The sequence below is a fragment of the Geotrypetes seraphini genome, chromosome 5, assembly GCF_902459505.1.
Source record: "Geotrypetes seraphini chromosome 5, aGeoSer1.1, whole genome shotgun sequence".
In the NCBI taxonomy this organism is placed as follows: Eukaryota; Metazoa; Chordata; class Amphibia; order Gymnophiona; family Dermophiidae; genus Geotrypetes; species Geotrypetes seraphini.
Genome location: NC_047088.1, coordinates 232387934 through 232403837, shown reverse-complemented (window position 1 = coordinate 232403837; position 15904 = coordinate 232387934). Strand labels below are relative to the sequence as shown.

General features: G+C 43.3%; 1 protein-coding gene across 1 annotated transcript in view; it reads right to left on the bottom strand.

Annotated features, from left to right (window-relative positions):
• Positions 1-15904, bottom strand: part of LRP1B (LDL receptor related protein 1B) — a 1445547-nt gene that overhangs the window by 26761 nt on the left and 1402882 nt on the right. The window contains exon 86 of the mRNA XM_033944130.1: positions 7461-7537. Coding sequence (XP_033800021.1) covers positions 7461-7537 — 77 coding nt within the window. The remainder of the gene's footprint in view (positions 1-7460; positions 7538-15904) is intronic.

Below are 15904 nucleotides of genomic sequence, written 5' to 3'. Positions count from 1 at the left end.
TAAACCATCGGACCACAATGCGGTATGCCGAAATAAAGTTATTATTATTATTATTATTATTAAGGTAGTGTGGGGACGCCTGCTGGCAGAGGATAAACCAACGGACAACAATGCGGTATACCGAAATAAAGTTATTATTATTATTATTAAGGTAGTGTGGGGACGCCTGCTGGCAGAGGATAAACCATCGGACCACAATGCGGTATGCCGAAATAAAGTTATTATTAAGGTAGCGTGGGTACATAAGGTCGTGCAGGGAAGCCTGCTGGCTGAGGATAAACAATCGGACCAGAAAAGGTAGTGTGGGGAAGCCTGCTGGATGAGGACAAACAATAAGGTAGCATGGGAAAGCCTGCAGGCTGAGGATAAAGAATCGGATCTACTTTTATTGCCTAACTGTGGATGGATGAGCATATCCAATGTACTGATGAGCATATCCTGTTGAACTTCGCCAGCCCAGTGTATTGATGAGCCTCCAAAGCAATGATAAGCATATACAGTTGTACTTCCCCAAGCCAATGCACTGATAAGCCTTCTGATGAAACATATGGAACTTCCGCAAGTAATGTACGAAATAGCATAATATACTGATAAACATATAGTGATGAACTTCCCCAAACCAACATTCTGATGAACATATCCAACGTACTGATGAGCATATCCCCAGCAGTGTACTGAGGAACCTCCACAGGCAATGTACCGAAGAACATAATGGACTGTTGAACTCATACCCAAGGTGCCTTGTACTCATGTACCTATACCCTGTACCTTTAACCCTCATTATCCCATCAACCCAATAATACAGGAATATGGGACCAGTAAATACTGGGACCTAATGTCGCAAACCATCAGGTACTTGAAGAAATGTAAACCCTAATTGTGAAGGTCCTTCAGCATTTCTTGAAGTGTTGTACACCCTAAGGTAAACTCCGGAATGTAAAACGGAAGTATGAAGGGCCTTCAGCATTCCATGTGGTCCTGTCGACACAAAATCGAGGCAGCCTCCATCCCGAACACTGATGTATAAACGGAATGTAGATCCCTGGTTTTGCCCGAATAACTGAATGTAGATCACTGAGTTTGCTACCACTCTAGGGTGAGCAAGATCTTGAGCAGTGGTCTCGACCTCAGGTACTATTTTGAGACCCGCGGCATGTCCCATCACAATCACAAAAGCAACAAAAACAGCCTCGTGACCAAATGTCTCTCCGCTACAACTCAAGGCCTATTCCCACCGAATCGTACTGTACATACCTCCTGTGATACAACTCCATTCTGTATCGGTATGTATACTTAAATCCGGTGTAACCCCGATAACAACCCTTATGTCGCTCCCCGATTATAGACACGCGCTATGTGTTGAGCTGCTTACGTGGCGTTCGATCTCCTCCCAGATGGTGACTCTCCTTCCGAGTAAGGGATTATTCACATTCCTATCTCCTTGATGCTTGTGAGTGATGTTAGCTGGTCGCCCTGCTAAGGTCTCTGGTAATAAGGTCGTCAGCAAGGTGGTCCATAAATGATAGCCTGGCCGTGTAGGTCATGAAGAATGAGTGAGGCAAGAACATAATTAATACAAGAGGTGCACCCACATCTGTTGTCAGTAGCATCCCCGTATAAGGGTCTGGTATGGTCGAGGAGAAATTCCAGGAAGTCAAATGAGGACTCAAGGCCTACGTTTTACATCCCATTCTGCACTGGCAACATGCTAAGGATGGAAACATACTCCAGGTAATAGGGTCATAAGCAAGGTGGGAAATGATGATATCATGGCCGTGTCCTGATGAAGCGAGTAAGTGAGGCAAGAAAACAGTTAATATATGAAATACACATAAAGTGAGGTCAACATATCCCTGTGATAATACCCTTTTATCTGGGGGTAGGGCCATGTGTTACTTGCTTCAGAAGGAGGTTTTGCCCTAGACTGTTCAAAGAGCGACAGTGCCTCCCGTATAGTTCGTGCTAGTGTAACATGGTCCCTTGGTTGACCGCTAGCAGAGGGCATGGTTTTCCCCGTGAGAGGCGAGGGCATATTATGTGAATGGATGTGTCGGTGTTGGAGTAGCTTGTGGTGGCTCACCTTGGACAAACGTCGAACCCCATGTTGCTCTATCTGCCTCTGGAACAAAGCCATTAAGTCGGCCAGTTCTTGTTGAGGCTGTGCAGCCGTAGAAACGCAGAAGCCGGTGCCGCTGTTGAGGCCGCAGAAGGCCGCAGAAGCCGCTATAGAAGCCACTGCTGTTGTTGTGATGCTTGTGGTCCTAGTCTTTCTTTGACTCTTAGCCGTGGGCTTTTTCTGCAGTGCTGGTTTTGATCGTGGCTTACGTTGAACAGGCGTGACTATAATAAGTACTAAAGAATAAAGACAGTCAGTACAGGCATACGTGGATTGGAACCCGAGACAGGCCCTAATATTAGTAAAGCCCTCCTTCTGGGATCATGCATAAAATACAATATAGGACTCAAGCCATCAGAAACTCCAGTTGGAGAAGGAGCGCATTGCTGCTAAGTTGTAGGTATCGCATGTGATGGGATCTGAATAGCATATAATGGCAGCTAATAGCAGATAAGAGCCTTTACATAGCATATAAGAGCCTTTAACTAGCATATAATAGCCTAATAGCATAGCATCAAATATCATTTTATTAACTAGCATATAATAGCGCAATAGCATAGCATTAAATAGCATTTTATTAAATAGCATATAATAGCCTAATAGCATAGCAAATAATTGCCTAATAGCATAGCATCAAATAGCATTTAATTAACTAGCATATAATAGCTTAATAGCATAGCATTAAATCGCATTTTATTAAATAGCATATAATAGCCTAATAGCGTAGCAAATAATTGCCTAATAGCATAGCAGCAAATAGCATTTTATTAACTAGCATATAATAGCCTAATAGCATAGCATTAAATAGCATTTTATTAAATAGCATATAATAGCCTAATAGCATAGCATTAAATAGCATTTTATTAACTAGCATATAATAGCTTAATAGCATAGCATTAAATAGCATTTTATTAAATAGCATATAATAGCCTAATAGCGTAGCATATTGCCTAATAGCATAGCAGCAAATAGCATTTTATTAACTAGCATATAATAGCGTAATAGCAGATCATTAAATAGCGTTTTATTAAATAGCATATAATAGCCTAATAGCATAGCATTAAATAGCATTTTATTAAATAGCATATAATTGCCTAATAGCATAGCATTTAATTAAATAGCATATATAGCTGTAGATAGCATATAATTGCCTAATAGCATAGCATTTAATAGTATTATGAATAGCACAACCGCCACACAAAATCACAGTCCAGTCGGGCCCCCGGCACAGCACCTCTACCTATGGAGCACTCCCTAGTCGGGCCACCGGCACAGCACCTCCACCGATGGAGCACTCCCCAGCCAGGTCCAAGCACAGAGGGGCCAGCGAGTGGCCTGTTCTGTGCCGGATCTAACGGGAGGACCAGGGCCCACCCACTCTACCAACAGAGCGCTCCTGCCGAGAGGGGCCACGTGGGTGGCCAGATCCGGCAGGATCCACAGGGAGGACCAGAACCCACCCACAGCCCCCAAGCTGCCACGGTCCCGCCTGGCCATGTGGGGGAGGGGCGCCAAACTCTCCGAGCGAGCGAGCAGCGCCCCCCCCCAACAGGATCGGCTCCCCTCCCCACAGCGGTCGAGCGGAACGAGAGGGGCAAGGTCCAGCCGCCAGAGCCGAATCCGAGCGGAACGAGAGGGGCAAGGTCCAGCCGCCAGAGCCGAATCCTCCATTCAAAAAGTTTTGTTTTTGTAGAGACGAAGGCACGCCGCCCTGGACAAAACCGGGGTGGGGCTGGCCGCCTCCCCTTCCTCAGCGCAAATCGGGCGGTTAGAGTCGAGCGGCCGGCTGCAGCATGGCTTCACAGCACAGCAATCGGGGGAGCTCGCGGCCTGCCGCAGCCGGCCGACAACCGCGGTCCCCGGATCTGTCCCATCGACCGCGGTCCTCTCAGTGGCCGCGTGCAGAGCGGCCCAAACCTAGCCACCCCACCTCCCAGCGCGCCGCGCTGCCGGAGACGGTGGCGGCACCGCGAAGCCCATGGAGATGGGCCGCAGAAGACAATCTCCCCGCAGGCGCAACCCACCCCCCGACCACGTCGGGGCCAGCGGCCCACGGCACAGCCTGCACCGGCCGGCGACTTCCCACCCGGCAGCGGCCCAACTCCCCCATGCAGGCATCCCGCGGGCGGCGGTCCCACACACCAGCGTGCAGCCGCCGGAGAGGACACCGAACCCGATCGCCGCGGGAGCCGGAGGCGCCCCAGGTGAGGGAACAGACTGCGGTCGAGGGTGGGAGGAAGGGAAGCCGCCTCTCTCTTTGGGATCGCCGTAACGAAAGGGCGACCTCCCTTCCGCTCACCCCTATCCCCTAACCCACCCCCCCTGCTTCCTGTTGCTTGGCCCCTCCCTTCCCCCTCCCCCCTCCTATCCTATCGCTCCGGCTTCGGCCGATTTGGCCTCGCTCCTCCCTATAAGGGATCGGAGCTTGTTCTTTTTATCCAGATTGTTTACCCTCTCCAAGGTAAAGAGAATGAGAGGGCACTCTCTAAAGTTAAAAGGGGATAGATTCCATACAAACGTAAGGAAGTTCTTCTTCACCCAGAGAGTGGTAGAAAACTGGAATGCTCTCCGGAGGCTGTTATAGGGGAAAACAACCTCAAGGGTACCTAAATGGGCCGCTGCGTGTGCGGATCACCAGACTGGATGGACCTCGGTCTAATCCGGTGAAGGCTTTTCTTATGTTCTTATGTAAGACAAAGTTAAACAAGTTCCTGCTGAACAAGAACGTGCATTGTTAGAGCTAGTCTCGGCTAGGGTGCTGGTCTTTGACCAGAGGGCCGCACGCGTGAGTGGACTGCTGGGCATGATGGACCACTGGTCTGACCCAGCAGTGGGAATTCTTATGAGGCTTTTTTACCCCTTAAAAACTATTATAATAATTATAATAACATGGATCGATTGTGGAAATATAATAAGATATCTCAGTAGTACATAATTCCACTATGGGTTTTTCTAGTTTATAAAATAACTGCATAAATCCCACAGAAATAGTGCCTAGATAGAGGTTAGCTGACATTTACGCTTGCTCAGGAGCAGATGTAAATGTTTAGCATTTAAACTATCCTCCTCTTTTACTAAGGTGCGCTAACCGATTATTGCGCTAACGCGTCCATTATATTCTAAATCGATTAGCGCACGCTAAATCAGTTTGCATGTATTTTATAAAATGCATGCTAATCACAACTCTGCCCATACTGTGCCCTGGATCTCCTTTAAGCAGTAAAGTCATATGCATATATGCACTTAAGTGTACCACATACACTTTTATGTTTGAGATAATTTTATAAGAAGCTTTTTACTTTTATAAATTGGCATACACATGTGAAAAGTCCTTGGTAAAATTAACTTCTAAATGCATGCATGCTGAAAACTGCCAGGAGTATAAATTACCTACAGAGCTTTGCATCTCCATTTTCTGCAGCTTAATGGCTGGTGTAAATGCCTACACCTAACAGCTATCTCGTATGAAAAAGGACATCTTACAAACACATTACCTTGTCTCACAGTGACTGAAAAGTGCTCAGAACCGTTATCAGTAGATAGACCACAACTGGGGTCAAGCCCCTAAATGCAGAGGTTTTGGTTACATTTCAAAAGGAAATTGGGTGATGCTAGATGCATTTAGGGCTTGACCCCGGTTGTGGTCTTTCTACTGATAACGGTTCTGAGCTCTTTTCAGTCACTGTGAGACAAGTTAATGTGTTTGTGAGGTGTTCTTTTTTATACAAGATACTGGTTTTTCCATTTGGAATTCACCTCAGTGTGTTTAGTTTTCACCAAGTAGCTGTCAGGCACATAATTGACAGTATTCTATAACTTCCATGCTTAGGTGCTAGACACGCCCTCCTCCTTCCTCCCCCCCCCCCCCCGACACACTCGGGTCCATATCCCCTTGCCGTTGCATGTTATGGATTTTGCACGCTCAATTTATACTGTATAATACCAACTAAGGACAGGTATGGTTATGGTTTATCTTAATATAGCACCTTTTGCAAAGTACAGCAAAACGGTGTACAATAAAAACAGAATTTAAAAGCAGGAAAGGAACTACAAATCAGAACAGGAAAGGGAAGACACACAGGTGAAAAAAGAAGTAAAGCAGAAAGGCACACATATTAATAACTGGGATAAGGGGTTCTGTTGGTTATGTATCAAATGCACTTGAAAACAGATGTTTTTTTTCAGCCACTTTTAAATTTTCGGTTGGACAGTTCCAAACAGAGGTTGTGTGTGTAATTCCCCATAAGTACCAATTATAGCTAATTATGTTTCAAGTTTAAGTTTCAAGCTTATTAAAACATTTTTTATACCGCTAATTCAAATTTCTAAGCGGTGTACAGCCTTAATAAAAGAAAGCTTTTAAAACACAAATAAAAATTGGTGTTAAAATATTATGCACTTCTATACTAGGTTAGTAGACTTTTAGCATAGGACACATATACTGACTACACATAATATAGGAAGTAGGGTTGAAGTACAATAATTATTGTTAATGCAAATTAGCTAATTTAGGGCCCCTTTTACAATGCCACTTTAGCGATTCTTGGTCTAAATGAGTGTGCCTAAGTTTGTAACCCATCTACTTTCTGGTAGATGCTTTGGATTAGGCACTTATTTCAAAGTAGTAGGCGCCTACCATTCAATTTAGCACAATCTATGTTAATTATGAAGTGCACATTTTTAATTGTCAGCACCGATTAAGCCCCCGTCGTAAGTGCACCAAAGCCCATTCAGTTTCTATTACAACGCTAAATGCCGCAAGAGAATTGCTACTGCGACTTTGTAAAAGGGGCCCTTAAAGAATTAACACCCACCTCATATTTTATGAAGCCGAATTAGGCTTTTTAAAATCACCAGCCACAGCGGTATTAGCTCCGATGCTCATAGGAATTCTAACGCAGATTCGTAAAGGGGGAGGTAAATTATGTGTGTAACTGGCACTATTCTATAACCTACATGTTCAAGTTTACTCACCGAGCATCAAATTGTGTGGGAAGGTTTACAGAGTCAAGAGGAAAATGTGCACTTATGAGAATGCAGCCTTTGTAAGAGGTCCCGTCTCCAATCCAAATACGTGCCAGTAATGAATCCTTTTTTTGGAACCTGGCTCATGCTTTTAGCAGGGTTAACGTTGAGGAGACTGCAGGCAATCTTTTTTACCAAGTAAATGGTAGCTGAAAATCACCTTCAAAATATTGTCAAAGGTTTCCAAAACTGGCATGTGGGCTTTAGAACATTAGTTCAACTGCATTTGATTCCATTAAAATAGGACCAGTTCATAACACAAGTTCTAAGTTTATCAGTGTGCTCTGATCAGCCGTAAGTGGTAATTTCAAGCACTTACTTGTACTGGTATTGTCAGACTTGCTACTCTTTGGAGCTGGCCTCTCACACTGTGTGCCTGACCAATTGGCTGAACATCTGAAATGATCCAATTAAGACACTAATTAATAGATGGCTGTTACTGATAAGGTAACCTGCTAAAGACATTGCTGACAGTTCGCTCAGAATAATAATAATAATTTTTTAAAAAATAGGTAGCTATATAATACAGATAAGCTTTTCCACAGAAAATTCTCTGCATGTTCACTATGCTGTTACGTAGCAGCACAATTTTCATTCTGGTTAGTTTCCCATGTCATTTATTGGATTTTGTTTGTTTGTTCAGCCAGTGTGTACTCTTCCGAAATAGTGTGCACTCATTTGGAAGCAGTGCATACATAGGCCCTTTTATTAAGCTATAATAAGCACCAACCAGTGCTTACTGCAGGGTGTGCTCTGTACCTCACATTAAGATTTGCATGTGCATATGCTACCTATACACTAAAAATTAAAATCTATATTTTTTAGCGCTGGGGTAGGTCAGACGTCAAAAAGTAGGCATGTTCTGTGCTAATCAGCTATATTACCATGTGCTAACCGATTAGCATGTTGATAGCATGTGAACCCTTAGGGCCAAATTCTATAAATGGCTTCCTGATTGTAGTCGACAGTAGGCGTCCTACATCTGTCTAACAAGCCAAACGGGATGTACATTTTCTAATTTAAAAAAAAACCAATCCAAGATAGGCTGCCTACATTGCAGGCATCTGTCTCGGTTGAGGGAGACACGTAGGGATGCTTAATCTAGCTGAAGGCAGGGCATGGGATTGGCCTTAGGCGAGCTTAAGCAGCCATAGGTGTCTTCCTAGGGCTAAAATAGGTGCCTGAAATGTAGGCCTTTGTAATCTGGGCCTACATTTCAAATAGATGTGGCTGCTAAACTAATAATGGCAAGAAAATCTCCCTGCCATGATCAGCTCAGCAGCCGTGGCAGAGAAACCCCCCCCCACCCACCACAAGTCGGCCGGCAAGAGGGATGCCCACTTCCTCTTGCCACCACCCCCGATCCCACACACACACTGTCCGCAGCAAGAGGGATGGCCACTCCCTACTTCCGCAAACCATGAAATAATCCCCGGAAGGAGGGATGCTCAATCCCTCCTGCCACAAACTGTGAAACAATCCCCGCAGGAGGGATGCCCACTCCCTCCTACTGGCACTCACCCAATATCCCCAGCAGGAAGGATGCCCAATCCCTCCTGCTGCAAATTCCTAAAAAACCACCGGCAAGATGGATGCCCATTCCTTCCTGCTGGCACCCCTAAACATCCCCAGCAGTAGGGATGCCCACTTCCTCCTGCTGGCAACCCCCTCCCCACGGACCTTTAACAGAAAGGCAGGCCGGAGGGATGCCTACTCCCTCCAACCAGCAGACCCGCCTCTTCAGAATGGCATGCCTTCTCCTTTCCAGTGCATCCTAGGATGCACCACGGAGGAGCCAAAGGCCATAGGAGGGGCTTTAGGCACCTGGGCCAACCAGAGTCTTAGGCCTCCTTCCTAGTGCATTCTGGGATGCACTGGGAGTGGCCTAAGATTCCAATTGGCCAGATCCCTCAGGCCCTTCCCATGGGAGTGGCTTTAGGTATCTGGTCAATCAGAGTCTTATGCTACTCTGACCAATCGGTGTCTTAAGCCAATTTGGACAATCGGAGTCTTAGGCCTTGCCACGATCAGCTCCACAGCAATGTGATTTTCTAAATGTCTGTAACATGGACACCAGTTAAAGAATCGGAGTGGTTAGGTGGGGTTAGGCATCTGTCCATTAAGATAGATTAAATTCTATATAGGATACCCATGTACAATTCTCAATAGCCGCTTAGATGGCTGCTGAGACCGAGCATCCTATACAGAACAGGCCTTACTGCTTACAAAATAGTTGTAGTAATGGTTCAGGTACTAATGGGAAATTTAGCGTGTGACCATAACATTGACACTTGCTTTCCTTTCATTCACACTCATAACCAATAACCACTTAACCACATTTTCAAGTTGGAAGGTACTTGGCTACAGCTTTATTATTAATTATAAGAATTAAGTAATATAACAGTAATTACAACTCTAATATTTCCAAGTCCAACCTTCCCTTATATAAATTTTAACTTCACTAGTTAGTAATGATCTAGTTTTAAATATTCATCTCATATAACTTCAAAATTGTATTCAAGTTCTGTTCAGGTGAGACCCGCAGTGTCATCAAGATCTCACTACCACTTATGGGGTTTTCACACACAAGCAGTTCACCTTTCATTAATAATTAATGGTTGCCACTTCGCTTTGCTTTCATAGAAGGTCGACTGGTCTACTCAAGTTTGCCCTATTACTGAAACTCCGCCACACAATTTCCCTTTTTGCAACCCCATAAACCAAACCAACCAAACTACCAAGAATTAACCGGCACACTACTATTAACTTGAACAGCAAGGGGAGGGGAGGGCAGGGCAGGAAATCTTTTAGAAACCGCACCCTCCGAACCTTTCCTATCACCTACCACCCTCGGTTCCCAAATCAGCCTGCCAAAAGTTTTCCCAAAGTTACGTCCAACAAATCTCCGCCCCATTTACTCTATTCTACCCAATCACCAGCAGCTATTTCCCTACTATCTAATGAACTTTCATTTTCCCCACGACTTAAACATTCCCCTGCAACTCTGTATTCTATGATTCTTAATAAGAGCTCCAATGAATATTAAATTATAATTTATTGCCCTTCCTTAACTATCTCTAACTTCAATAAACCATTCCATCCCCCATACCTTCATTAATTCTTTCCTTACTGCTACCCTTTAAATCCTTCGCTCAGTTAGCAAGGCCACTGTTATATCGCCCATGGCTGTCCTTTAATACTGCAAATAGAAAAATCTGTTCATTTCACCAATGGTATTAGGAATGGTGCAGGTAAGCGCGCATGATGGTCACTTTTTATCACAGCTTAGGGCTCCTTTTACTAAGGTGTGCTAGCGGTTTTAGCGCACGCTACAATGCCGCGCGTGCTAAACGCTAATGCTTCCATAGAGCTTGTGTTAATATTTTTCATTTAGTGCGTGGTTAGCGCGCGCTAAAAATGCTAGCGCACCTTAGTAAAAGGAACCCTATTATTTATGAATAGTATGTGCTATTTTCCATTACTGCTCATTATTTATGCACACATTTTTGAAAACAGGAAAAAAAATCAAAAATTTCAAATGTTGCTGTTGTTTCTAGTAAAATCTGACAAAACAAAATGTAAAGTGTTATTGGCATTTACAGTATCATTTCAAGGAAATGCACATCCCTGATAGAAGCTACTATACCGTATTTCCCCATATATAGGGCACAGCCTATATATGGGTTTTGCAATCCAAACAATGGGTGCAGCTTCCTTATATAGAGCGGCCTAGCTAACGACATCGTAGATAAGCCACCCCATTAGTAGACCTCCCGTACCTTTTAAAATAATACAGCTCCCTTGCTGGCCTCCTGTAATGTTGCAGCCGTGGTGCAGGGCAGGAGCAATCTTTTCAACGTCCAGCCGTTACCGCGCTGCTTTCTGGCGCAGGCATTGAGGAAGCAGTGTGGTGGCGGCTGGATGCTGAAAAGATCGCTCCTGCCCTGTACCGCGGCTGTGACATTGCAGGAAAGGTACGATATTTACAGGGGGGAAGGATGTATACGGGGGTGGGAGGGATTTATAGGCCACCCCCATGTAGTTTTAAAACTCTTAGATAAGCCGCGGCTTGTAACATGGGGCGGCTTATCTAAGAGTTTTAAAACATGTATGGTGGGCATTTTTGTGGCCTATACACTGGGGCGGCCTATATGCGGGGAAATACGGTAAAGAACAAACGTACTGAACAATACTTAAATAGTCATGATTTAATGGGACAAAATGAAGGCAAGGCCTAATGGCTAGAGCAGTAGGTCAAGAACTAGAGAAGCCATGTCTTTAAAACTTGAGTTAATGGAACTCCATCTTACTTAGAAATTTACTTAATACCTTATACACAACTTCGTACTCTTCATTCTCTTCAACATAATTTACTTACTGAACACTATCACACACACACATCACATATTTATTCATTCGAGACTGTGAGCTTCTTTTACGAAAGTGCTCTAATGTTTTTTAACGGACACACCAGATTAGCGCACGCAATAGCGAGCGCTAGCAGAAAAACTACCGCCTGCTCAAGGGGAGGCGGTAGCGGCTAGCGCACACGGCAATTTAGCGCACGCTATTCCACGTGTTAAGGCCCTAATGCACCTTCATAAAAGGAGCCCTGTATCTTCCTAGTTGTTGCTCCACAATTATAGGTTTAGCGAGTTTTAATGGGGGGGGGGACTTTCCCATGCAGCCCCAAAATAGAGCTTTTTCCTGATCTTTTGCAGGTCCTGCACTAATTTTGCTGTTAGAGCTGCAAAAATATTATAGAGGAAGCACTTACTGCTTCATATTTAGGGCCCAGTTTTATAAATAATGCCTAAAACATAGGCACTGAGTAGTGTGGTGCTTAGAAGCAATTCTACAAAAGTTAGGCACACTTTATAGTAACACCTAATTTTGTACAGACAAACATCCAAATCTAAAGCCCACCCTTATCCTGCCCCAAATACACCACCAACATGCCCCCTTGAGATTTTGATGAACCGCATAGAAAACTGTCTAAAAAAATGGGTTTAGAAAATAGTGACTTGGATGTTTAGGCGGGAAAACCCCCCATCCAGCTGCCACTTTATGCTGCTTTTTAGATGTTTTTCTGTTTTGTAAATGGCCACTTTATATTTTATATCTACAGTGTTAATCCATTTAAGATCTGCTAACTTAGCAAAATCCACATCAACTATGGGGGCCCTTTTATAAAACTGCACTAAGCACTAATGCAGTGGTTCCCAAATCTGTCCTGGGGGACCCCCCAGCCAGTCAGGTTTTCAAGATATCCCTAATGAATATGCATGAGAGAGATTTGCGAACCTGTCACTTCCATTATATGCAAATCTCTCTCATGCATATTCATTAGGGATATCTTGAAAACCTGACTGGCTGGGGGTCCCCCAGGACAGATTTGGGAACCACTGCACTAATGTGTGCTTACCGCAGCTTAAAATGGCATAGCTGAGATGTCCCATGGTCATATCAGAATGTGCGTGCACAAACCGCAAGTTAAATGTTTTACAATTTTTTTTTTTTTTTCACAGAGTGGGCAGGACAGGGGATTGAGAGTGGGCACATCTATGCAGATCATTTAGAGCAGGGGTGTCCAACCTTTTGGCTTCCCTGGGCCGCATTGGCCGAAAAAAAATGTTTCTGTGGCTGCACAAACGCGCAAACACTGCAGCAAGACAGAGGAGGGAGCCGGAAGATGGTAAACACCCAGGGACAGCAGAGTAAAACACTGCATTACCCTCGTCTGGAGCCGCACAAAATACTTCACGGGGCCGCATGTGGCCCTCGGGCCACAGGTTGGACACCCCTGATTTAGAGCATCAGCATTGCCACATGCTAACTGATTAGTGCAGGTCTAGCGTGTGAGTCCCTACTGCCTACAAAATAGATGGCATTAGGGGCTCATGTGCTAATGGGAAAATAAGTGCTTGGCTATTAATGGGAAAATAGGAAATTTAGTCATTTTATTCTTTTGGCAAAAATGACTTTAGTGCACAAGAAAGGCCGGCGTTAAGGTCATGCTAAGACCACTTTTTACCGCACACTAGGCCTCGATTTCAAAAGAGAAAAATGTCCCACAATGGCATAAACTGGCATTTGGATATTTTAAACACCAAAATACCAAAATGTCCAAGTGCCAATTTTTGAAACTAATATTTTTAGATGTATTGCAGGTTATTCAACCTCCAGGATGTTTAAATGTTAAGGTGGCATGTAAGAGGTATGGTTTGGATGGGATTTGGGTGGGCTTAGCACTTGGATGTCTTGCAGGGATAAAGCTTTTTTAAGATGTCCAGGGCATCAATTACATATACAAAATCAACAGCCCCGCTTCATTTTTATCACGCATCATTGATCCGCTTCTTGAACTGTAATTGTCCATGATCAATAATTGTCTTTCTACTAGCGACTTTCCCTCAGACCGGAAAAAAAGCAGTTGTTACTCCACTTCTGAAGTTCCACAGTTCAGATCTAAGCATTGTAGCTAACTATAGGCCCATTTCCAACTTGCCATTTGTTTCTAAGATTGTAGAAAAAGCAGTTGCTTCTCAACTGATGGATTTTCTTACAAACACAAATGTCTTACATCCTCGTCAGACTGGTTTTCATTCAAACCATTCAACAGAGATTATTAAATCATATAAGGCAGATACTGGATAGTGGTCGTGATGCTGTCTTGTTTTTCCTGGACATGTCAGCAGCCTTTTAGTGGATCACGATATACTGTTCCACCATTTGGAAGACATACAGGTCAAGCTTTCCAATGGTTCAGATCATACTTGACTAACTGCACATATTCTGTCAATTATTCCTCTACATTTTCTTATTCTTATCCTATGAAATCTGGTATTCCACAGGGTTCTATTTTAGGCCCTACTCTCTTTAATATTTTTCTCACTCCTCTTACCCTTATTCTCCAGTGTCTAGGACTCACATTCTATATTTACGCAGACGATATCCAGCTTATTCTACTAGAAACTCATTCACCTGAATCATACTCATCTATCTCAATAAAACTGGACACTATTGAAGACTGGCTTACAATAAACAAGCTTGAGGTTAATTCCCAAAAAACTGCAATGTTGCTCTTTTCTTCAAAAAATATTTTCAGAAAATGCTCTAAATTTCACTATGAACGGAGCTCCTTTAAAATTTTCAATAAAGACTAAAATCTTAGATGTTGAGATAGATAATACCCTAAGTTTTCATTCACATATCTTTAAGGTGGTAGCTTCTTCTTTCTATGCTCTGCACCAAATTTTATCTATTTGCTCATTTCTCCACCCTAGCTCATTTCGCACTCTCACGCATTCTTTAGCTTTGTCCAAACTCGACTACTATAATGCTATTCTAAGTTTATTAAGTTTACACATGCTTCAGTTAGTTCAGAACAATGCAGTCAGATTACTGTACCACTGTTCTAAGTTTGATCACGTTACGCCACTTTCGGTGTCTTATCATATTCCTTTCAAATACAATATTCTCACTCACCATATACTATTTAGTGGTCTTCCTTCTTTCCTATATAGTTTTCTGGTCCCATATTCACCACAAAGAACATTACATTCATCTTAGCAACAGTTACTGATTGTCCCTTCATTTCGGCAATTATTTCTTGATTTTCATAGGAATTCCTCTTTCTCCATTATGACTTACCTTTGGAATTCCTTACCCTACTAACTCCACATCGAAAAATCTTTTGTAACTTTAAAGGCACAATTGAAGTCATACTATTTTTCTTTGGCTTTCCTCTCTTGACATTTTTCCTTACTTTACTCATGCTATGGATCACCATTTTTTCTCTACTTCTTTGCTTATATCGTTAATTGTTTGGGCTGAATTTCACAGTGACTTACCTTCCCATTTTTGCACTCCTTCCCTTCTCCAACTTTTTTTTTATTTTTATTGTAATCTTCCCTTTCTTTATCCCCATTTTTGTTTGTATGTTGGTTGTATTTTTGTTTTTGTTTATTGCCTCCCTCGTTATGTCTTTTTAATTTTTTTGTTTTTAATTTATTATTGTAAACCGCTTAGACTAACTGTGGTTGTACTTGCGGTATATCAAATAAATTGAAAATTCAGAGTTAGACCTGTTTTAAAAGTGAATGAGGGCCAAAAAGGTACCCAAACTGACCAGATGACCACTGGAGAGATTAAAGTATAGTCTCCTATACTCCCCCTGTAATCACTGATCCCTTCCCACCCCGCAGAGATGTAAATGAAACAGTACATACCTGTGTCTCTAGAATAAGCATCACCTGCCTAGTAAAGCAACAAACAGGTGGGCTAGTGCACCACAGAGAGGAGGACCCAGGACCATTAACCACTCTAACCACTACATTTATGGTATTACGTGTGAGCCCCCCAAAACCTATTTTACTTCCATATAGGGGATGCCAGCAACCATAAGGGCCATTGGGGGTGGGGATAAGCAGGTGCTTATAGTAGGTTTGGGGGGATTTTTGGAAGGCTCATCATACACTAAAAAGGGGTTCTGGTGAAATATGTACCTGGCAGTCTTTATGTGAAGTTCACAGCAGGCAAATCGTGCACTCAGCACTGTTGCTCTTACCCTTCATGGACTAGCGTGGAACAATGATGACACTCAGGCATTTATTGACTCATGTGGAATTTATTTGGCCGCAGCCATGACAGCACAATTACATCAAACTGTTATCAACTGAACATAATAATCAAGCATGAACGGTGATGACCCGTACACTGTAACCGCACTTCTGACAATGGCATAACACGCAAGGTACATCA